This window comes from Chenopodium album, chromosome 6 (genome assembly GCF_948465745.1).
Source record: "Chenopodium album chromosome 6, dcCheAlbu1.1, whole genome shotgun sequence".
Taxonomy (NCBI): domain Eukaryota; kingdom Viridiplantae; phylum Streptophyta; class Magnoliopsida; order Caryophyllales; family Amaranthaceae; genus Chenopodium; species Chenopodium album.
This window is the reverse complement of record NC_137839.1, coordinates 75,753,995-75,777,399: the sequence shown is the minus strand read 5'-3', so window position 1 is coordinate 75,777,399 and position 23,405 is coordinate 75,753,995. Positions and strand designations below refer to the sequence as shown.

At 34.8% G+C, this 23,405-nt stretch overlaps 3 protein-coding genes across 6 annotated transcripts; all 3 read right to left on the bottom strand.

Moving 5' to 3' along the window:
- Window positions 1-234: 234 nt before the first annotated feature.
- On the bottom strand, window positions 235-5,278 carry LOC145635320 (23 kDa jasmonate-induced protein-like). Its single transcript, XM_081686601.1, has 3 exons — window positions 5,109-5,278; window positions 1,375-1,854; window positions 235-642 (listed from the first exon to the last, which is right to left on the bottom strand). Exons 2-3 carry the CDS (start codon window positions 1,831-1,833, stop codon window positions 451-453), a joined length of 651 nt encoding a protein of 216 aa, XP_081542727.1. The 5' UTR covers window positions 1,834-1,854; window positions 5,109-5,278; the 3' UTR covers window positions 235-450.
- Window positions 5,279-8,510: 3,232 nt separating this feature from the next.
- LOC145635319 (23 kDa jasmonate-induced protein-like) lies at window positions 8,511-10,870 on the bottom strand. Of its 4 annotated transcripts, none has more exons than XM_081686599.1 (4): window positions 10,737-10,870; window positions 10,181-10,238; window positions 9,553-10,025; window positions 8,511-8,933 (listed from the first exon to the last, which is right to left on the bottom strand). In XM_081686599.1, exons 3-4 carry the CDS (start codon window positions 10,006-10,008, stop codon window positions 8,736-8,738), a joined length of 654 nt encoding a protein of 217 aa, XP_081542725.1. In that variant the 5' UTR covers window positions 10,009-10,025; window positions 10,181-10,238; window positions 10,737-10,870; the 3' UTR covers window positions 8,511-8,735. The 4 variants fall into 4 exon arrangements, with proteins under 4 accessions (XP_081542725.1, XP_081542723.1, XP_081542722.1 ...); XM_081686597.1 differs by having other exon boundaries at window positions 10,181-10,228; XM_081686596.1 differs by lacking the exon at window positions 10,181-10,238.
- Window positions 10,871-20,221: 9,351 nt separating this feature from the next.
- Window positions 20,222-21,382, bottom strand: LOC145637272 (F-box protein CPR1-like). Its single transcript, XM_081688740.1, has one exon. It carries the CDS (start codon window positions 21,380-21,382, stop codon window positions 20,222-20,224), a length of 1,161 nt encoding a protein of 386 aa, XP_081544866.1.
- Between the last annotated feature and the right edge of the window lie 2,023 nt (window positions 21,383-23,405).

Genomic DNA, 23,405 nt, shown 5'->3' with positions numbered 1-23,405 from the left:
TAGTTGGTAAATCTCAAACTTAATGGTAACTTCAAAGTTATAAGATGAATTCTCCACCAATCATACTTGGTTAAAGATACATATATATGTTACTGAATATTTCATATAAGAACGGAGGAAGTGTTAACGTCAACAAATATAATACAAAGCATATATATAACAAATTCTAATTTTATTTTTTTTTTTTTTTTTTTTTTTTGAGGAAACAAATTTCTAAATTTTAACTGGACTTAATTAACAGAAAATAAACTTTTAATTTTATTCATACTGAATATAAAACAAATTTGCAGTACATTGCTGAGAGTTCAACGGTTGAACAAAACATATATAAAAACCAACAACACAAAATAAATTTAAAGGGGCCTTATTTCATCCCAAGCTAGCCTTTAGGATGTGTACACAGAAATTGGGCCAAATCCAGAGTCAAATTAGTAGGCCTAGAATGCTCAATCAAGGATTCAGGCAGGTCAAAACGGCTTCGAATATGGGTTTTGCAGTATTACCAATGGAGCCACTAATGAATCCTCCTTCTTCGTAGGCCTTGTGCACCAATTTCCCATCACCCAAAAGGTTGTTGAGAGCATACCAAGCTCCAGTGTTCTCCAAATCATAGTGCCCTGCCTCCCGAATTTCTACGTACACCTGCAATGGCAAACAATCAAAGAAATCAATGGTATAATAATTACATACACTGGCAAATTTTGGACCAAAATGTATACTTTCTTACAGTATAGTCCATACTCCTTCCGTCCCAGAATAACTGATACGTTGAATTTTTTTTCACTATTCACATGTTAATTTCGAAAATTTGTGTGGAAGGGAATATATGCGTTCACTATTTTGTCTGGACCTTATATATTTTAAGTGGTGTAAAAAAACCTTAAAAGTTTATTTTGTTGTTTGGGGGACTTTGAGATCAGAATCCGACAATAATTGACTTTTTTCTCTAACCTCTCATATGACTTTAAAAAATGACCCCCTTTTCTATTTTTTCCATGATTTCCCTTAAATTTCCTTATTTTGATTTGTGCCATTTGGGGATTACAAGAGAGAAGGAGGAATTGGAGGGAAATCGTGGAAAAAAAGAAAAGGGTCGTTTTTATGGTCATGTGAGAGGGCAACGTCGAAAAAAAAAATCAATTATTGTCGTATTCCGACCTCAAGGTCTCCCCAAACAACAAAATAAACTTATAAGGTCTTTTTAGATCACTTTAAAGTTTAAACATATAAGATCCTTCCAAACAAAATAATGAACATATATATCTCTATCAAACAAACTTTTCCGTTAACTTTGACTAATGTATAGTTTTCATATTTTACAAAAAAATTGGCAATAGATGTACAATATAGTGATATAAAATGGAGGATATATACCTTGTTATAGGCACCTTGGGTTGTACTATCAAAACCCAGGAACCAATGTCGTTCTTCCCCTTGATTGTTAAGAGCAGAGTAAACAATTCCAGCTCTAGATTCTCTATCATCGTTACCATAGTATTGTCCATGGAGGAATGCACCCCATTGTCCATTCGCGATGATCACTGGGTAAGCAGATTCGCAAAGACGTCCATGCCAGTCATGAGTGACAACGTAAGTCATATTATCACCGGTTGCGTTGTACACCAGACACATTGTGCTCACATAATCGGCCCCAAATCGAGACTGCAACTTCTCCACAAAGTTACGAGCATTCGCAGCCTTGCCTTCCGCGTTCACCTTCTCGAGTGCAACCTTTGCCAAGTCTTTCTGGCCGATTGAGTTACTGCCTTTGTATTCAGGCATCTCCCTCAACATTGCCATTGTCACTGGACTTCCAAATACGGCAGACCCCATTATATTCGTTACTTTTCAAACCTGCAGGTATTATTATAGTAATAAGTTAGGTCCCGTGCCAGGTAATTTTCAATAACTGAATTTAAAACATGACAAAATCAAGAAATGACTAAAATTTCTTTGTTGATTTAATATTCACATTTCATTATAACGTATTATATAATCATTTTGTAATAAACCTATGTAGTACATAATATGTCTTTTCAAAAAAATAGTCCATATGTCACAAAAATATGTTAAGAATATTATTTTTATTTTTTCTTGCTTAACTTAATAGTTCCTTCGGTTCTATTTAGTTGATGCGTTTGATTTAGGCACATATATATATTAAGGAGAGGAGAGAGTCAGAGAGAATAAAAAAGCAAGTGGGATAGCTTGTAAATGCAAGGTAAACTGAGGTAGTAGTTGTCAATATGTTGGTTTCGGAAAACTTTCTACGTATGACATGTTCTCATTAACTGAACACAGCTGAAATGAACTGACTGAGCTGAACTAAGCTGAACTGAACTGAACTGAATTGAACTGAAATGGATATTTTATAAGAGAAGGAAATTAGGAGCTGAACTGAATTGAACTGAATTGAATTGAACTGAACTGAACTGAACTAAACTGAGCTGAGCTGAACTGAACTGAGCTGAGCTGAGCTAAACTGAACTGAACTGAACTGAATTGAGCTGAACTCAACTGAACTGAACTGAATTAAGCTGAATTCAACTGAATTGAATTTCAACGTATGAGAATAGGCCCGTAGTATTATATTTTATATGTAATTATTACTTATATGTAGAAAGATTTCTTCGTTATATATAATAATTTAATTTTTTTTTAAAAAAAATCAGGAGATGACATGTGTAATTGCTAGTGTGTCTTTTAGTATATAGTTATTGATTGATTGATTGACGATGTAGATCATAATCAGAGGGGTTAAACTTACTCTATATAATTACTTTACTAATCAATGTAGGAACTCATTTTTATGTTTCTTATTAAGGATATGAATGCAATACTTTCCTCTTTTATATATATATATATATATATATATATATATATATATATATATATATATATATATATAATATAATGTATACTCTATATATACTTTTCAAATGATTAATTTGTACTTTTCATTCTTATAAATTAGATTCACCTCAAATTATAACTATAGCCGCCAAAAGATGACCCGACCCGAAACCAATTATTAACCGGTCCATCTGAACCCGAAAAAATGGTGACCCAAACCCGACTTGAAACCAACCCTAGACCCGAGTTGACCCAAGTATGTGAGACCCAAATTCGAACATGAACTGACCTAGAGATGACCCGACCCGGATGTAACCCGTAAATTATTGACCTAAACCGAATCCAACTTAAACCGAAATTGACCCAAACCCGTCTTAACCCGTCAAAACCCAAATTTAACCCGACTTGTTACTAAACCGACTCGTTCCTAACCCTACCCGAATTTAACCCGACCTGTTACAAACCCGACCCAAAATCAACCAGACTTTTTATTGACCCGACCCAAATTCAACCCGACTTGTTATTGACCCGACCCGAATTTTACCCGACTTATAACTAATACGACCCAAAAAATCTAACCTGATCTGTTACGAACCCGACTCGAAATTAACACGACTTATTATTGACCCGACCTAAATTCATCCTAAATTGTTCCTGACCCGATTTCAAATCACTTTAAATGTAATTTAGACTACCTTATTATTGTTGATCAAAACATTTTGTCTAGGGAGACCAAGTCGGTCCAACCAGCAAAAAAAAGGAGCATCATCCCCCAAATTTAAGAGTTAAATATAGTACATATTTGTTGTATGGTCAAAGAAGATAATTATATACCTAAATTATAGACTATAGTTCCCTATTATGTGCCATATATATTATATACTACCTCCGGTCCAAATTACTCGCAACTTTGGGGTATTATTTGTGAGATATAAAATATTCCAAAGTTGCAAGTAATTTGGACCAGAGGTAGTACAAAGGAAATAATTAGCTTGATAAAAATGATAGTTACCTATTTATAATTAGTTGAACCCGAATATGACCCGACTTAGAAATGAATCGACCTGATTGTAACCCGCAAATTATTGATTTGAACATAACCCGACTTGAACCCGAGAATGACCCGACTTGGAAGTGACCCAACCTGATTATAACCCGCAAATTATTGACTTGAACCGAACCTGACTTGAACCCGAGAATGACACGACTTGAAAATGACCCGACCTGATTATAACCCGCAAATTATTGACTTGAACTGAACCCGACTCAAACCCGAGAATGACCCGACCTGATTCCAACTCGCAAATTATTGACTTGAACCGAATCCGACTCTAACTCGAGAATTATCCTAACCTTTTTTACCCGACCTATTGTTTACTCGATCCAAATGTAACCCGACCTGTTATTAACCCGACCTGTTATTAACCCGACCTAAACTCGACCCAAACCCGATAAGATGTATAACCCGACGTGACCCGACTCAAGCATGACCCAACCCGAACCCGACCCGCATAGGTTACGGCATTAACCCAAATTGACCTAACCCACTCTTATTCGACCCAAACCCAACTCGTTTAACCGAATTAACAACTCTAATTATAACCATTTGAATAATAACAATCCTGAAGGAGTAAACTAGTTTTAGGAGTAAAAATAAAAAAAATAAAAACCTCGTATAATTAACATGTTCCGTTACTGAATAACTAATTGAAATAGCAGCACAACCAAATGACCAATACTTTGAGAGATGATAAAAACTAAAGGGTTTTTCTAAGCTATACCCCCTAAGTTTTTCGCCACGCATTTTCAAAGTTATAAGTTGTGCCCTCCGGCTCACGATATTTTATCAATAATACTATATATACCCTTTGAAAGTCATATCCGTTAACGAAAGTTAAGTTATTTTATCAACAATGGTGTCGTGGCGTTATTAATTTAACACGTGTCCCGTTCTAATTGGTTTCATACTTTTAAAAAAAATTAAAATCAGAAAATAAAATAATAATAAAAAAAGGTTATTGTTAACGTCAAAAGGTATTGTTAATAAAAATTAGTGAGGTTGAGGGTATAGCTTAGACGTTTGAAAAGACATGGACATAGCTTAGAAACCGAAAAAGTTTGGGGGCAATAACTTAGAAAAACCCAAAACTAAAAAGTGAAAAGTACTTTGAGACAATATATGCATATAGGAAGGCTCACAAAGGATAAATAATGTAGACGATAATCTTACTAAATATTTAAGGTAGGATTCTTACCTGAAGAGTGACTAGCTAAGAGAAATTGATGAAGAAAATATGAGAAAGAAAGAATGATTTGATTAAGCTAATTGAGAAAGAGCTTATATGACAGAGTGCATTGAGGGTGTGGCTTTCGGTTCTATTTATAGATGAATTTGGATCTGACCCTCTCTTTCTTTTGAACATTATTGTAATGTCAAATTGTCAACTGACCATTCTTAAAAATAACAAAAATTGTGACCTCGACATTTGTTCAGAAAGCAAGTAAAGAAATTTTGTCACAAAAAAATGGAGATTAAAATATTCTAATAGCGTGAGTCATCATCCAAGCTATGTTCTTTTCCTTTCTAATTAATTTTTTATTTATATAAATATATCACTGGTAGCTTTAATAATAATAATAATTTTAGTTCAGTAAAAATAATTTCAGTTTAGTTAAAATCAGTAATTTTAAAGAAGAAATATAATAGAGAATCAGTAAATATAATTTCACTTTTGTAAAAGTAATTTAAGTTCAGCAAAATAATTTCAATTAAGTAAAATTAATTTCAATTTAGCAAAAATAAGTTGAAGTGAATGAAATCTAAAAGTTTTTTTTTTTATATATATAAATCTCCAATAATTGATCATATAATATTACTCCTTAAACTTATTTTTTTTTAGTCAATGTTGTAATATTTTTTTAAAAATTAACACTTAGCGGCCATTCAGGTATATACATCCCAAAAAATCATTATTGTAATAAAATAGAGTGGGTGGTTTATTTAATTAATCCATTTAACTTGATGCCATCAGCTGAAATCGTCATTAAATAGTTATTGTATGACGTTTACTTAACAAAGCACTAAATTAGTCACCGACTTGTTTGCAAACGAACAAATCTAGCCATTTTATATTCTGTCAAGGACTCAAGGTGAAAGGTTCACAACTTCACATTAATGCTTTTCATGACAAACAACTAACGCATTCACATTTGGATTTTTTTTTTTTTTTTTAATTTTTTTTTTACGAGGTCAACTTAATTACTTAGGCCCCATGAGGCCATGAACTAGGCTAAAAACAATACCAATACATACGTTGTCACTTGTCAAGGGGCACTATCAAAGCCTATGTTACTCGGACTATTTCATTTACCTCACATGTCGTATGTCGACATGACACATGTCGTATGTCGACATGACACATGTCGGACACCGACACCGACACTTGGACACTTCATTAACTAAAAACACAACTTTTTTCAAGAAAATGGGCGAGTCCGATGCTTGGACACCCGTGTCTAATTTGACACTTCATCCGAGTCCAAGTAACATAGACCAAAGCTACCAGTCCATTAGAGTTGCACATAAAAGCATAAGGTATTAGAATTACTAATGCTCCACAATGCACACATTCATATATATTAGATAAGTAGTAAATTTAGCCACATCCAAGAGTTTAACTATATCGAAAGGGGAAACTCGAACAGATGCTCCACAATGCACACAGTCATATATATTCAGGGGCGGATCTATTAAGGTGCACAGTGAGTCACGTGACTCACCAGCACAAAAAAAAAAAAAAAAAAAAAAAAAAAAAAACTAAGAGACCGCATATTACAGATAGGCGGTCTTTGTTGCTTCTACTTGAGATTATCCGTCTGTCAGTTTTTAAAATATCAAAGAGACCGCCTATTCAAATATCAGATAAGTGGTCTCTTTGTTGCTGCTATTGCCACCACGTCATTAGAGACCTGTTATCTAGATAACAGGTCTTTTTTTGTCAGAATTAGAATTATTTATTTCAATAAAGAGACCTGTTATATTTAATAACAGGTCTCTTAAGTTATCTAACTTTTTTTAATAATTCTTGTTTTTAAGTAAAAGATCATAAAGTTAGTTTATAATGTAATAGTTTTATAGTATGTATTTTTATATCCTATTTTTGGATTGCAATCATTTTGGTGAAATATAATTTTTTTATATAATTTTTGGATTGAAACAAGTGATCAATTATTGATGGTGACTCATAAGTTCGAAAATCTTAGATCCGCCACTGTATATATTAGAAGCATACATAAGATTGAAACAGAAAAGTAACTAACAACCAACTCAACAGCAGTCACTCAGCATCATCATTTAACCAAAGGGTTAGAAAAGCAATTGCTAGGTGTTTTTGGACAGCAGGCCTAGGTTCAAAATCTTCAAGAAGCTATTTCGTGTTCATGCAAACAGCAACCCTGCAAAAACACAGAAAAAATAGGAGAGCTTATAGGAAATAATGAACATGCTATTTGGCAACTTTAGTCCCCTATAAATCATCACTACACATGTATTAGCTTCGCGAAGTCAAGTGAGAGCAATTAGGTGTGTAATTAATGTCAATCAATCAAGCAAATAAACTTCTAATCTTATTGCCTCTGTCTTTCAGTCATTTAGGAAATCAGTCATTTTTATGCTTATCTAAGAGTATCATATCACCTGTCTCTTCGGAGACATCTGATAAAATTGGAAGAGTATCATATCACCTACTTCCTCCGTTCTTTATTACTTGACCCGCTTTGACTTTTACACTATTCACCACCCCTCCTTTGACCATCTTTTGTGAATAATATGTAAGGAAAAATATATTCATGTATGATCTTTTTGGATTCGTCTCAATAAGTACTATCATAATATATAACTTTTATAATTTTTACTTATGGAGAATTTAAATTATTAATCGTTAAAGTTTTGCATTGACAAGCGTGATAAAAGAAACAGGTGAAGTAAAAAAAAAACAGAGGAAGTATATAACAAAGAATAGTATTTTCCCTTTATCAAGAAACAAAAATTAAAAAGTTACTACACTTTCTTGGAGTTTAAACAATAATACAAGACATTGAATGATTTGTGTCCTAATATGGCAATACACATGAAAAGGTTGATGCTAATTATATTGAAGGCTGATGTCCTAATATGCGCACTGGAAAATGTCCCGTTAAAGGTTTTGGGGGCTATTTTGGCCTTTAAAGACCCAAATTGAACTCAGATTTCACAAAAAAAAAATAATGTAAATGCCTCGTTATAAGTATTAAAACGTGAACACGAAAATCAAGACATTACTTAATAAGCGAACGAGGCATTTAAGTTTTTTTTGCCAAATCTGAGTTCAATTTGGACTCTTAAGGGACAAAATAGCCCCGAAAATCTTTAATGGAACATTTTCCCAACGAGCAAATCGATAAAAAAAATATTAATAAATTAAGAGTGGGCCCCACTAATGGAATTTTTAACAGTGGGTAAACGGCAAGGTTACTGTATGGAAACAAAATGTATATTAGGGTTAAAGTGTGGAAAGTGATATATGTTGGGACACAACGTAGAAAAGTGAAATTAACAGGTTACTATATAGAAAAACCCTACTTTTTTACATTAAAAGAAACCATCAATTCAATTGAAGGACCAAAAAGCCTTTAGCAGGGTTTGATTGTGGTAATACTTCCAATAGATGTCTGATTATTTTATACAGGGTTGTAATTGAATGACCAAAGCTTTAAGGATGCATTGTAAGCGAATCAATCAGCTGAGAGTTTACAAGAGCATTGGCCCAAAACTAGTTTCATACATGATAATATACTGAATTCTGTAGTCTGTCATAGTGAAGCCTATACAAACACAATTTACGTTACTTAGCTTCAGGCAGAGTCATAATCGCTTCGAATATGGGTTTTGAAGTGTTGCCAATGGAGCCACTTAAGTACCCCCCTTCTTCATTGGCCTGGTTCACCAATTTCCCATTACTCAGCTTGTCGCCAAGAGCTTGCCATATTCCTACACTCTCTACCTGCTCATAGTGCCCTGCTTCGCGAATTTCAGTATACACCTATAACAACATCTTCAACATTACAAGAGGATTTCCATTGTACAATCACTAGCCAAATACTATCTCCGTTAACAACAGGTGCTTTCTATTATATGCAACATATGTTTTTTTTCCTCTTTTGGTAAGTTTTTTTGTTAGAAATGACCAAACTGCCCTCACTTAACCAACTTACTCCTTTAATTATTTCACTAATCATACTCTATTATAACCCAACTTAATTCATCTAATCTTCAAAGGAAAAAAAAAACAAATCTGGCAAAAAGACCAAATTTCTCAACATTCATCTAGTTCATCAAATTTCTCACTCCTCATTCATCATCAAAATCTCACTCCCCTTATCATTAAAATTTTTCTCTCCTCCTTCATTGCAAATAACTGTTAACGGAGGTAGTAAGTTAATTGGTCTATACATAATCCGTTATGCAAGCCAAAAAGCAAGGGGAAAAAAAGGATGATTACTTATTAGTAGTTTAGCAAGAAAAATAAGGCCAAAGAGACTTAAGATTATATTCCGTGTCCCCACACTTGTATACTAACTCCGTTAACTTTTAGTTGTAACTTTGGAATATTTTATATCTCACAAATAATTATGTATATAAGCTTAAGTATACATATATACCTGGTTGGTGGGGCCCGAATCGGAGTTAAAAAATCCCATGAACCAGTGTTGTTCTTTGCCTTGATTGTTGAGAGCAGAGTAAACAATGCCAGCTCTAGACATCTTTTCCTGGTTATAGTATTGACCGTGCAAGAACGCACCCCACTGCCCGTTCGCAATCATCACCGGGTACGCAGACTCGCAAACACGTCCCTTCCAGTCACGAGCAATCACGTATGTCATTGTGTCACCAGTCGCATTGTAAATCAAACACATTGTGCTCACAACATCATCCCCAAATCGACCCTGGAGCTTCTCCACGGAGTTTCGAGCATCCACGGCCTTGCCCTCGGCGTTCACCTTCTCTAGTGCAACTTTAGCTCGGTCTTGCTGGGTGATCGAGTTCTTGCCTTGATATTCAGGCATTGCTCTCAGGGTTGCCGAGGTAATTGGTGTTCCAAACACGTTTGAGCCCATTTTCGTTAATTTTCAACCTGCAAAGATGTGTTACTCTATCTTTGATTTAATAAGTTATAAGTGTTACACTCTGTCCAAACACACATGTCAATACACGACTTTGACCATCAATTTATCTATTTATATGTTAGTAAATTATAAAAAAATAAAAATAAAAAGGGAGTTTCCTTACCTCCCCTCTACTCTCAAGTGTTGACCAGTAGAGCTGGACTGACTAAACCTGTAAGAGACTGTTAGAATATCGAAAAATATATCTAGTTCAGTACGGTCTTAATGTCTTTCATCTTATTTTTTTATTTAAAAAAAAATGTAGACAGTAGCTATTGTAGTGAAATTAACAAAAACTAGACAGTAGACATTATTCCAAAAAGTAAGCCAATTCATTCCATAGTCACGTTGAGTTTTAATTCATTTTATCCAAAACTATATATTATAATGAACAAGTCAACAAATCATCAATTTCACTATTGTAATTATAAATTTTTAATGTAATTTTAAAGAAAAAAAAATCAGGAAAGCAATATTATCAATTCTGAAAAAATCAGAAACTCTAACTCTCTAATTTGATAAATTGAATAACAAACCATCAACTTCAAGCAACATTCCCACTAAATTGATACATTAAATAACATAAACAGGTAATTTAAGCACAAAATCAACCCAACAACTCATGGAGAATAAGAAATTAGAAAGTTGAAAATCAATATTCAAGTATGAAATTGAATTACCTGACAACCTGAAATTGATGATTTGAGACCTGGAGTACAGTGGCCGGTAGGTGCGGCAGCTGAGTGGCTAACAGAAACAGGGAAAGAGGAGCGTTATTTTATACTACATGGGGTCTTTACAGATTTGATATGTGTTTTTGTTTATTTTTAGTTCCTTCTACCATATTAAATTTTTTCTTTAAAAGGTAAGTTGGGCCCACACAGCCTTTCCGGAATCTGTGGATGGGAGTACCCGAGGTGTGATTAGATCCCGAGTCTATGGGCATGTTCACATTTACTGAATTGAACTGATTGAAGCTGAACTGGAATGAATATTTTATGAGAGAGGGAAATTGAGAGCTGAACTATACTGATTAGAGCTGAACTGAACTGAAATGAATATTTTATGAGAGGGAAATTAAGAGCTGAACTGAATAATTGAAGTTGAACTGATTGGAGTTGAACCAAACTGAACTAAAATTAAGTAAATGTGAACAGGTTCTAAGCCACGGAAACGAGAAGTGGCTCCACTGCGCTATCATTTTCATGTACAGTTTATTCTATACTTGTATTTATTACAAAACTAACTTGTTTCCAATTTGGAACTTGCATATATAAGACTATAACTCTTTGGATCTAAGAGGATTAAATTGTGAATGTTTTAATCTTGTGAGATATTTCCTCTTTATTTTACGTGCTAGTTATGCTTTCCTTCTTTTTTGTCTTATTCTTTTACCCTTTTTTGTTCTTTTGAAGGAACTCTCTAGGAGAGTTGGAACATAGTTACCATACACCGTTCTCTTTGACTACATCCGTTAAATATTAGCTGTAACTTTAGGTATTAATTATAAAATATAAAATATTTTAAAATTACAACTAATATTTAACATATGTAATACCGTAATATCTTCTTTTCTTATTCCTCCTAATACCGTAATATTTAACAACTAATATTTATTGTTAATAAGTACTCAATTAAACTTATGAATGAATAATAACAATTACGGAGTATAACAATTTAAGATCATGAAGATGAACAAAATTTGGGTACCATACCACGGGCACAAACGATCATGCATCAAAGACAATAATCATAAAGCTGAATCATGAACAAAATTTTAACTCACTAAATAACACGATTTAGTTAATGCTACCATACCACGAGGCACCCCAAGGGACTCAACGCATACCGCGACAACACAACCACGTTCAACACTAAATTTGCAAAGTGTATCATTCTTTATAATCAAATCACCCGTTTTCAACTCATACCAAAAGTGTTCAATTCCATCACACCGTACTCTTTCATCACATATACCTCGAAATTTTTACAATAACGACTGAAGCATAAGTCTAAACCTAGAACCTCTAAGTTGAAATCCTTACCCTTTTGCATCTCATCTGGTAAGGGCATCCAACGAACTTTTTTCTTGTTAAGGTTAAATGCAATTGTTGTGAGTGTTTCTGATTTGTGTTCCGGAATTAATAGCCAATGCAAGGCACCATTTAAGTACTTACCACATCGATTTTGAAACCTACTAGTGTACTTAAATCTTGATTTAATGCTCTTCCAAGATCCACTTCTAATACTATATAACTTAACATCTGTATTTTCACTTAAACACAAATCATCAAGGGAATTTGTATAGGTTAAAGACCCACAAACGATGACAGCTAATATCTTATTACACTATCATATCCGAACCCAACACAATACTGCTTATTACTTTCTATTGGAGGATATATTTTGGGAATTATTAGGATATATTTAGTTTCCATAATTTATGCCTAGTATATATTTTATGCCTAGCATAATATCTTTTTGGATCTTTTGATTATTTCCTAATTCTATCGGGTTAGGGAAACGATGTATTATTTATTGGCTATGGCCATCATCATTGTAATTCAAGCTTTGAGGTTCTACACAATTTAACATGGTATCAGTCGCTCAGGTTAATTAAAACCAAAAAACCATGGTCGGTGATAATACTTTATTACCACCGCCATCAAATTCTACCATTTCCACCGTGATTGGGGGTTGCGGAGTTGGTACTTCGGACACTCTTATCAATGGTGGATTTTCTAAGATATTTTCGGCAGAACAATGGAATGCCTTAGCAAGTTTACTTGGTAATTAAAAAAGTAATGATGATTGGTTGAATAATGGTTCGTTTGACAATAGAATGTGGATTATAGACACAGGGGCTTCTAGACATGTCACTTGTGATGATGTGTGGTTATTTGACATTCATGATGTCTCGTTTTGTCCGGTTGGTCTTCCGAATGGCAAATCAGTTATGGCCACAAAAGAGGGTTCGGTCCATTTGTCTACCAAAATAATTCTTAAAAATGTGTTGTTTGTTCCGGAATTGAGTTGTAACTTAATTTCAATATCGCAATTGATTAATGATATGCATTGCATTGTTCAATTTAACTCTTCTATGTGTGCTATACAAGATCAGTCGGGGGGCTTGATTGGAACGAGTATTAGGCGAGATTGGAGTTATGGCATAAATGGATGGGACATCCGTCAGAAAAAGTGGTGAAGCTTCTCCCTCCAGTACGTCATTGTAAGGGTGATTTGAATAAAGCATGTGAGGTGTGCTTTCGTGCTAAACATGCCAGAGACAAATTTCCTGTAAGTGAGAATAAGACTTCTAAAATTTTTGAAAAGGTTCATTGTGATTTATGGGGTCCATATAGACACCCTTCTTCTTGTGGTGCCTGTTATTTTTTGACAATTGTGGATGATTTTTCCCGTGCGGTTTGGGTTTATTTACTCATTGATAAAACCGAGGTGTTTCGTATGTTTATGTCGTTTGTCGCCATGGTTGATAGACAATTTTCTCAGACAATTAAAATAGTTCAAAGTGATAATGGGACAGAATTTGATTGTTTGCGTGATTTTTTTAATGCCATTGGCATTTTGTTTCAAACATCTTGTGTTGGAACTCCACAATAAAATGGGCGGGTTGAGAGAAAACACAAACATATCTTGAATGTGGTAAGAGCTTTGAGATTTCAAGCCAATTTACCAATTTATTTTTGGGGGGAGAGTGTTCTCGCGGCCGTTCATTTAATTAATCGAACTCCCTCCCCTTTGCTACACAATAAAACCCCTTATGAAATTCTTTTTACTACTTGTCCCTCATATGATTCCATTCGTACTTTTGGGTGTCTAGCTACGTTTTGCACACAATCAAAAAACAAAGGGGGATAAGTTCGCAAGTAGGAGTCGTAAGTGTATTTTCTTGGGGTATCCTTTTGCGAAGAAAGGGTGGAATCTCTTTGATCTTGATTCGAAAGATTTTTTTGTCTCTCGTGATGTAAAATTTTTTGAAGATGTGTTTCCTTTTCTCGACCCGGCTTCTTCAAATATAGTACCAGAAAATATTGTGCCTTTGCATGATATTGTCGACTATGATTTTGCGGAGTATATTGATGAGAATGATGACCCTCAACATGTTAGGAGCATGGTTGAGGGTGAGAACAGTAATGAAGAAGAAAGGGGGGGAGTGGGTGATGCGTTACACCCCACAGTTCAGCCAGCAGGGCAGCAACAACCCACTCAAGAGCAGCAACTCCACGACCTGGCAGTTGGCACCGCAGGCACCTCGCAGCAAATGGCTGCTGGCCGCAGGGGGGGTGCGGACCCCACTGCTATGTCATCAGTCACCGAAAACATATAACAAGCATCTTCACCCGTCATCGAATGTGACCAACCAATTTCTCAACCAAAACCTGTTGATTCAAATGCTATAGAATTGGGTCGTGGAATGAGGGAGAAAATACCCTCAGTCAAGTTACGAGATTATGTGACACATACTATTCTTGCTCAAAGTCCATCTCAAGCATCGCCTAATACATCGTCTCCAAAGCATCCCTCAGGTACTCCTTATCCTGTAGCACACTATATAAATTGTGACATGTTTTCTGTGAATTATCGCAAGTTTCTTGCAGCTGTTGTTCTGGGAAAGGATCCAAAATCCTTTAAAGCAGCGATGAAATCCGAAGAGTGGCGACGGTCTATGAAAGAAGAAATAAGGGCTTTGGAAGATAATGGGACTTGGACATTGGAGCATCTTCCTCCCGGTAAGAAAGCTCTAGGTTGTCAATGGGTGTACAAGACGAAATTTTTGTCTAATGGTGATGTTGAGCGTCTTAAGTCTCGATTGGTTGTTTTTGGTAATCATCAACGAGAAGGCATTGATTATGGTGAGACCTTTGCCCCGGTTGCAAAAACGACTACTGTCCGTGATTTTCTTGCTATAGCCGTTTCAAAAAACTGGGAGATTCAGCAGATGGTTGTTCATAATGCTTTCCTACATGGTGATCTAGAAGAGGAGGTGTACATGAAATTACCTCCAGGTTTTGAGAACTCGGATTCAGGTTTGGTGTGTCGTTTGAGAAAGTCTTTGTATGGGTTGAAACAAGCTCCGAGATGTTGGTTTGCAAAACTCACTACAGCTTTGAAAGGGTGCAGTTTTATTCAATCTTACTCTGATTATTCTCTTTTCACATACACTAAAGGCAATGTTCAGATTAATGTCTTAGTTTATGTTGATGATCTTATTATTTCTGGGAATGATTCCGCTGCATTAACTGTGTTCAAAGCTTATCTTGGTGATTGTTTCAAGATGAAGGACCTTGGTCCTTTGAAATATTTTTTGGGCATTGAAGTTGCTCGTAGTAAATCAGGTTTGTTTTTGTGTCAACGAAAATACACCTTGGATATTGTTTCTGAAGCAGGGTTATTGGGTGCGAAACCAAGTGGTTTTCCGATTGAGCAGAACCACAAGCTTAGTCTTGCTAGTGGTAAGTTACTTGAGGATCCTGAGTCTTATCGTAGACTAAAGGGGCGGTTGATTTATCTCTCGGTGATTAGACCGGATTTGGCATATTTTGTTCATATTCTTTCTCAGTTTATGCATGAACCTCGGATTGAGCATTGGGAAGCAGCTCTAAGGGTGGTTCGTTATTTAAAGGGTACTACGGGACAGGGTATTCTGTTGAGTGCAGATAGTGACCTGACTTTGCAGGGTTGGTGTGATTCAGATTGGGCGGCGTGTCCTCTTACTCGTCGTTCGTTGACTGGGTGGCTAGTTTTTCTTGGTAAATCTCCTATTTCGTGGAAAACCAAGAAGCAACCCACAATATCTTTCTCTTCTTCTGAGGCTGAGTATCGGTGCATGGCTTCAACCACACATGAGTTGAAATGGTTGAAGGCATTGCTTTTGAGTTTGGGTGTCCAACATCCTAAGGCGATCAAGTTGTTTTGTGATAATCAATCTGCTTTACATATAGCTCGAAATCCAGTTTTTCATGAGCGTACGAAACACATTGAGATTGATTGTCACATTGTTCGTGATGCTATTACAGAGGGCTTAATTGCCCCTTCCTATGTTTCCACTAAGGAGCAACTTGCAGATATTTTCACTAAGGCGCTTGGGAAATCTCAGTTTGATCATCTTCTTTCCAAGTTGGGCATTTACAATCCCCATGCTCCAACTTGAGGGGGGGTGTTGGAGGATATATTTTGGGAATTATTAGGATATATTTAGTTTCCATAATTTATGCCTAGTATATATTTTATGCCTAGCATAATATCTTTTTGGGATCTTTTGATTATTTCCTAATTCTATCGGGTTAGGGAAACGATGTATTATTTATTGGCTATGGCCATCATCATTGTAATTCAAGCTTTGAGGTTCTACACAATTTAACACTTTCATTTTCCAACCTTCCAAGGAGAGATCGCGTCGACGGGTTATATACAGTGATGACACCAGAATTAAAATCTTGGACACAAATCATCCCATGGCAACTGCCAACAGTGTACATTGTGCTCTTACTATTGCTCGATTTATCGGTTTCGAGTTTGATGAGATCGAAGCTTGGCTCAGTAACTCCAAGAGTATATAAGTTACAAGTTTGCATTGGCCCCATTAGAATGACAAGAGAATTGGATTGAAATTGGAGGGAATGTTTGAGGTAGTAATTGACAAAGAATGGACTGGAAAGGAGTGACAGCCATGATTTCGAGACAACTTTGAATCGTAGAAGGGATTTAACAGGAAGACGGACTAGTATCTCCACTATCAGATCACATCCGTGGGAATCATTGTGTGATTTCTTTTGGCTTGCAACTTTTGGATATGGTTTGGGTAATAGGGTTTATATTGAGATATCAATGTATATTATAACTTTTAAAACATTAGTATAAACGATTTATTTATTTATTGAGCTTTCTGATAGAGTATAAAACATATTTCTGGCCTTAACCATCAGCTTAAGCTAGTATGATATGAATATGTAATATTCATAATTTTTTTTTTGAAAAGATATATTATCTTATAAATTCATATATATTTTTATTCCTTATGGTGTGTCCTTAGTATTTTTTTTTTTAAAAAAATAAAGTTTTTAAAAATTGATAAAAAAAAAATATACGCAAACTATATATTTTTCAACTTAACATAGTTGGTGAATGAAAAATTATCATATTTGGAAGAAAAAAAATGCGAAAACCATATAATATGTATTAAAAAAAGATATATATATATATATATATATATATATATATATATATATATATATATATATATATATATATATATATATATATATATATTAAGTAGCTTGATTTGAGATAAAATAAAATAAAAAATTAAATTGATACTCCGTGACAAAGGTTAAAAAAACCGATTTAACCTAGTTAATTCCATAGCAATACCAAACCCAAGTATCTAACCCTCATAATTAGTTAAAACCATTAAATTCTTTTGTGTTTAAATCAAATTCGTAACAAACAATCAAAATCTCTACCTTTTCTTCATACCATTATTCAAACAAATTTAATTTCAATGGGAAATAAATTTGCTGATAGGCTTGGAAATCTTCCGGAACATCTAATTCATCATATCTATTCGTTTTTCGAACAAGGCGAGATGAGTAAGATGATGATCACGTCAAAGAACCTAAACAAACTTTGCTTTTCTACTAATGTTTTAACGTTCGGGGCGTATCTTCATCATCCTTCTTCCTCAGCTCTCGATTTTCGTGAATTCGTCGAAAATTTGTTCACAAGTACCCATCAAGATACACCTTACACAATATTGAAATTAACTTGGCAAAGAGGTAAACAAGGAAGGGCCTTAAATTGTTACAAAGCGTTACCAAATTTATTTTTACCAAATATTCAAACTTTGGTGTTACGTTATATCGAGGTCGAATTACTCGACACTCATAAGCTAGGAGAGTGGATAAATTCGAGTTGTCCTAGTCTTATGAAGCTTGTGCTACACTTTGAACATTGCGCGTATAGTAATAATCAAGCAATAATCCTAGACAATCCGAGTCTCCAAGAAATCGAGATCATTGGGGCAGAAAACTCGAAATATGATGGAGTTTTTCGTTTAAAGATTACTTGTGCATCTCTTGAACGTCTGACCTTCAAGAATTTCCAATTCGAGGATGCTACTTGTGAGATCACTATCGTGTGTGAACAACTTCAAACACTAATTATCGATCGAGCCAAGTTCTTGTGCTGCTCTGCAATGATAGAAGAGCATTATTTCAGGATACATGCGCCTAAACTAAGGTATTTTTATTGGAAAGGAAGTCCAATGATGCAATTTTGTGGCTCAAAACGGAGCTTTAGATTATTAGAAAAGGCGGTGTTGGATGTATGGGGCACGCACAGTTTGAATTACCACAAGTTTCTCAACAAACTACTAATTAGTATGCAACATGCCATTCAATTGAAGGTGATCTTGAAGGACATTATTTGTCACCCGCGATACATTATGCATTGATAATAAAATTGCTCGTGCATCGTTGCAGTCCTTTTATGTTTTTAAGCTGATCATCCCTTTTTTTTATATGTAGTCTCATAGATAAGGTAGAATTGGTTATCTATTTCTTTAATAAAGGTGGGATATAATTAGAATTTTAGACTTATTGTACATTTTTATAGCTGTTTCGTCATATATACTTGTGTAATTCTCTGTTCTAAGCTTTTAATTATGACTTAACATTATTACAAAGTATGCAAAAGTGTTTTAAAAGTACATCGTCTATATGTTGCTGCAGCCTGCAGGATCAATGTATTCCATTGCCAACACTAATTAACATCAGTTAGTTTGGTTGTTATTCATGGTGCGCGAATGAGCTGTAGTCCTGTCTAGCAGCTATTTCGAATGTACTTCAGGAATCATCATTGATAGTTAAAAATTCTGAGTTATGATGGATTGCAGGGCATCTATAATATTGCCTTAAGTTTTTTCCTGTGTTTCGGGTACCCAAAAAAAAAATAAAAATAAAAATAAAAATTAGTAAAGCAATGTTGCTAGTTACATTATAGCTTATAAGCTGGATATTATATATAGGCAGAATAAGGTCGATAACAGGCTAAGACACAGCATTTTTCGTTCAATCAGAGAATTAAATATATATTACTTTTGAGGGTGTGGAGGAGAACCTCCTGACCTGCTATTATAGGATCTTAATTTGATCCAATATTAACTTTTGTATGACACAAATTGGACTCTGAACCTTATACTTAACTTGTAATGATATCTGGCTCGACTCTTTTGAGCATGCTACACAAAGTAATATTCTGTTGGCTATAATTAACTATTCCTGTTAACCTTGAATATCTGGTGTAATCCATCTACTTGATGTAATTTGAGTAGTCTAAGTAACCTTGTTCGTTACATAGGTAGAAACATTGTTACTTAGTACTTAGTATGATTTACGTTTGATGGACTTGAAGAATTAGTTTGACTTGGAGTAGTAGGCTACTTGGTGTGAAATGTTTATTGCAATCAAATGAAATATATAGTGATGAATAACTAGTATTAGAAGTTAGGGGGTTAATAACAGCAATCCACATAATCTGTTTTGCAAGTTTTTCAATGTTAAATCCATTTAGTAGAAGTTGTACATGGACTACCTTATCCTTCAGGAAGTTTCCCTTATGTCCTTGAGCATTTTTGTCAATGAACGGCCAGAGGCCTCAAAGCTATGACGACTAATTATTTTCTCTGCAGTTTTAGGTAACAGACTTATTTTACGCCCTAAATGCCTAAATGAGACAGGATGAACGTACATACACCTTTAAACCTTCTGGTTGCTGCACGTATAATGTTTGTGCAATTCTGATAATATGTGGTAGCTATATGTAAGGAAGCTTTTTTTTTTTTTTCGGAATTCTTCAAGGCCAAATCTATTGACATCAAGCTAGCTAGCCAGCCATTCTCAAATTTGATCAAGAGAGTAGGATGAACTTGCATACTTGAAAAAAATTTAAACCAAAGTAAAACAAAAATTTGCTGTAATCTTAAACAAAGTATAATGCTTCAATCAAAAAACATAACAATGTAAAGCTATTGCTAGATTATAAATCTAGACCAGCTAACTGAATAAAAAAGAAGAGACCTGAAATCTCCTAACAAGTTGTTAGGAAGTTCACCCAACTACTCTCATATATAGTACAATCTCAGGCTCTAAAACTTCAGAAAATTTGGATCTATTAAACTCTCAAAGCATGACTCGGCTTTTATCTTGGCCGAGTACTCAAGAACCTCACTGACACGTTCTTTGGTGACTAAATCATACCAAACATATCTCAACACTTCCATATCGACAGGATGCAGCTCAAGCAAGACTTTGCGGCCTCCTTCCTTGAAACAAACTGCAGTCGCGTGGAATATAACATCATCAAATTGAACCTTGAACAATCGAACCCAAGAATCCTCCCAACCGCCATACTTTTCCATACGCCAAATGTCTATCTCTAGCATATTTGCAGGATATGCTCCCGACATTGTAACATACTTGGTGAATACCACATGTAAACATCCTTTTAAAGGTACTAGCTTTGGTAATCCATAAAGCTCAGGAATCGGCGTTTCATACTGCTTGTTATCCGTGAGATCGAGGCTAAAGATACCTTTGATCCTACCCTGGCTGCCATAAAACCAATGCAAAGCATTGTCGGTAGCAACACCTTTTGCTTGTATGCACTTATTCCTTTGCGGTTCCCTTAACGGAAATGTGCAAGAATAGTCCCCAATCCTCTTCCAAGCTTCGGATTTTAAACTATAAACATGTATTTCGCGGTCCACAATAAGTACAAACTTGTAATCCATGGTCTTAATATCACATGTAAAACCAAATCCTCTGCTATTTATATGAGCTTTAAGATTTTGGACTTGATTTGGCACGGGTAAAACACGAACACTCTTCCAAACACGAGTGGCCGGGTTTAACACAATAAGTTTGGTTTCCGAACCATGATGAATCTTATCAAACCCGAAACAAAGCAGTCCGTTACATGAACCAAGGATGTTGAAATTTTGATCAAGGGTAACTTTGTAGGGTTTAGGTGTCCCATGGGACGGGAGCAGCGCGTCAGCCTCGAACGTTTCGATGATTCTGGTGGTGGCATTGAAGAGTACCAGATTTAACCGGTTTTGTAAAACGGATTTTTGGAGATGAAGACGGAAAAAATATTGGGATTTGATGATATTCGACCATGATTTAGAAACATACTTGCAATTTTTGAGAGTGTTCAAAGGTAGATGTGACAAAATCTCGGTTTCAAAGATTGCATTTATCTCATCATACCTCAATTTCTTCATCAATATGTTTTTATCTTCATCCATGTTCGAATTGATCGAATTCTGCTATAAAATTAGATTGTGAAAAATCTCTTGATTAATACGTATTATATAGAGCTACAATATCAACACTGCAAAGATAAATATAGCTACTCTATGAAAAACAATTTTTTTTTTGGTGTTCCACCTGGTTCATCCCTAAGGCTAATCCGGATTTAGGGATTAGTTCTAGGTGGTTAGGACTCTAGGAAAAACAAGTGAATATGATAAGATGTTTTAGATTTAATTTATTAGTTACTAGTTTGGTACCCCGTGCGATGCCCGGATTGTTCGTTAAACTATAACCTAACAATTTTTTTGATTAAAATTATAATTCAATTTGAATATTGGTATTTTATCGAAAATAAAACTCTAAACTAACAATTTTATCCTAAAATTCTATTTAAATAGAATTCTAAACTAACTTTTTTATCTTATGAAGTCTATTTAAACTTATCCAACGTGGCGTGACACTTGGCGAAAAGATGGAATGCCAAGTGTCGCTGCCTTGTAACCTGGCTAAAAGTTTAGCTTTATATATTAGTTATTATTATATGATATGATAATTGAATAATATATGGACAATTATTATCTTTTTATAATGTCTATCAAATATAATGAATAATACGGGTTTGACCCTCTTTTGCACCAAAAAAATAATGTCTATCAAATATATATAATTGCAAAATATAAAAAAGATATTTAAACATAAAAAATTACAAGTTGTAGAAATTAAAGCCTTGTTTTGTGAAAGACCAAAAATAAAATAAAATAAAATAAATAACCATAAGGTGACCGTGGATAATGCGGATCTTGGCCGAAAATATTAGAGGGATCGGGATTTAAATATTTTACTTCTTGCTCCAAACTAATCACTATATCCCAATATTTTATGAGTAAATATAGATTGTCTAAGTTTATTAAATAATTAATTACAATAATTGATGGGGGACTGGCCTCAAATGGCCCCGGTGGAAAGTCCCCCTCTCACCGTGGCCATTCACATATAACTATTCGTAGTATAAATGTACTAATTGACTGTCGGTGTATTGGTGATTGAGACTATACTTGGTAGGGAGGAAACATCCGTTTTCGATCCCCCACAACAATAATTGAGAGGGGACTAAAACCTAACCACCCATAACTGATCTATACCCGAATCCGGATTAGCATAAAGGATAAACCGGGTGGAACTCCAAAAAAACTAGTAGTATAAATGTAGCTTTCCAATTATAAAAATGGGACAAGTATTTAAAAATTGTCAGAAATAAAAGTGGAGCAAATATTTAAAAACGAAGGCTCCATATTACGTACTTCCTCCATTTCTATTTAGTTGACACGTTTGATTTAGACACATATATTAAGGAGAGGAGAGAGAGTGAGAGAGAATGAAAAAGCAAGTGGAATACCTTATAAATGCAAGGGACTCCCTCCTTTATTTATATATATATAGTAACTTTAAACCCCAATCAATTTAATTTATTATTTCTCTCTTATGGTTCCACTACTCTTTCTCATATACTTTCACTTCCATGGAGTAGTGATAGACCACTACCAGGTATGGGCTCGCTTGGCCCATACCAGGGCAAAAATGTAATTTCACGTAAAATTTACTCATGTTGTAAAAATGCAGTTTCTCTCCTCTTAATAACAGTATATAAATTACGAATAACAGTATAAAAACCAATAATAACAGTATACAAACCAATAATACCAATAATAACAGTATACAAACCATAATAACATTATAGAAATTAATAATAACTGAGCGCCGACAAAAAAACTACCGGCGTCAATTTTGACCGAACTCAGCTTTTTGGGTGGTTTCCGGTGATTTTTAATTGAGGTAGTTGCATGTTTTTGGATTTTGACCAAGGTAGTAGCTGGTGGGGTGGGCTTCTTGTTGTCGGAGGTGAAGGTGCGGTGGGCAGAAGTTTGGCTGGCAATGGGAGCTATCCATGGAGGTGGGGAAAAGGGTTTAAGGAAGGAAGAAGATGAAGAGGAAAGGGAAAAAAAAAGGAAAAAGAAA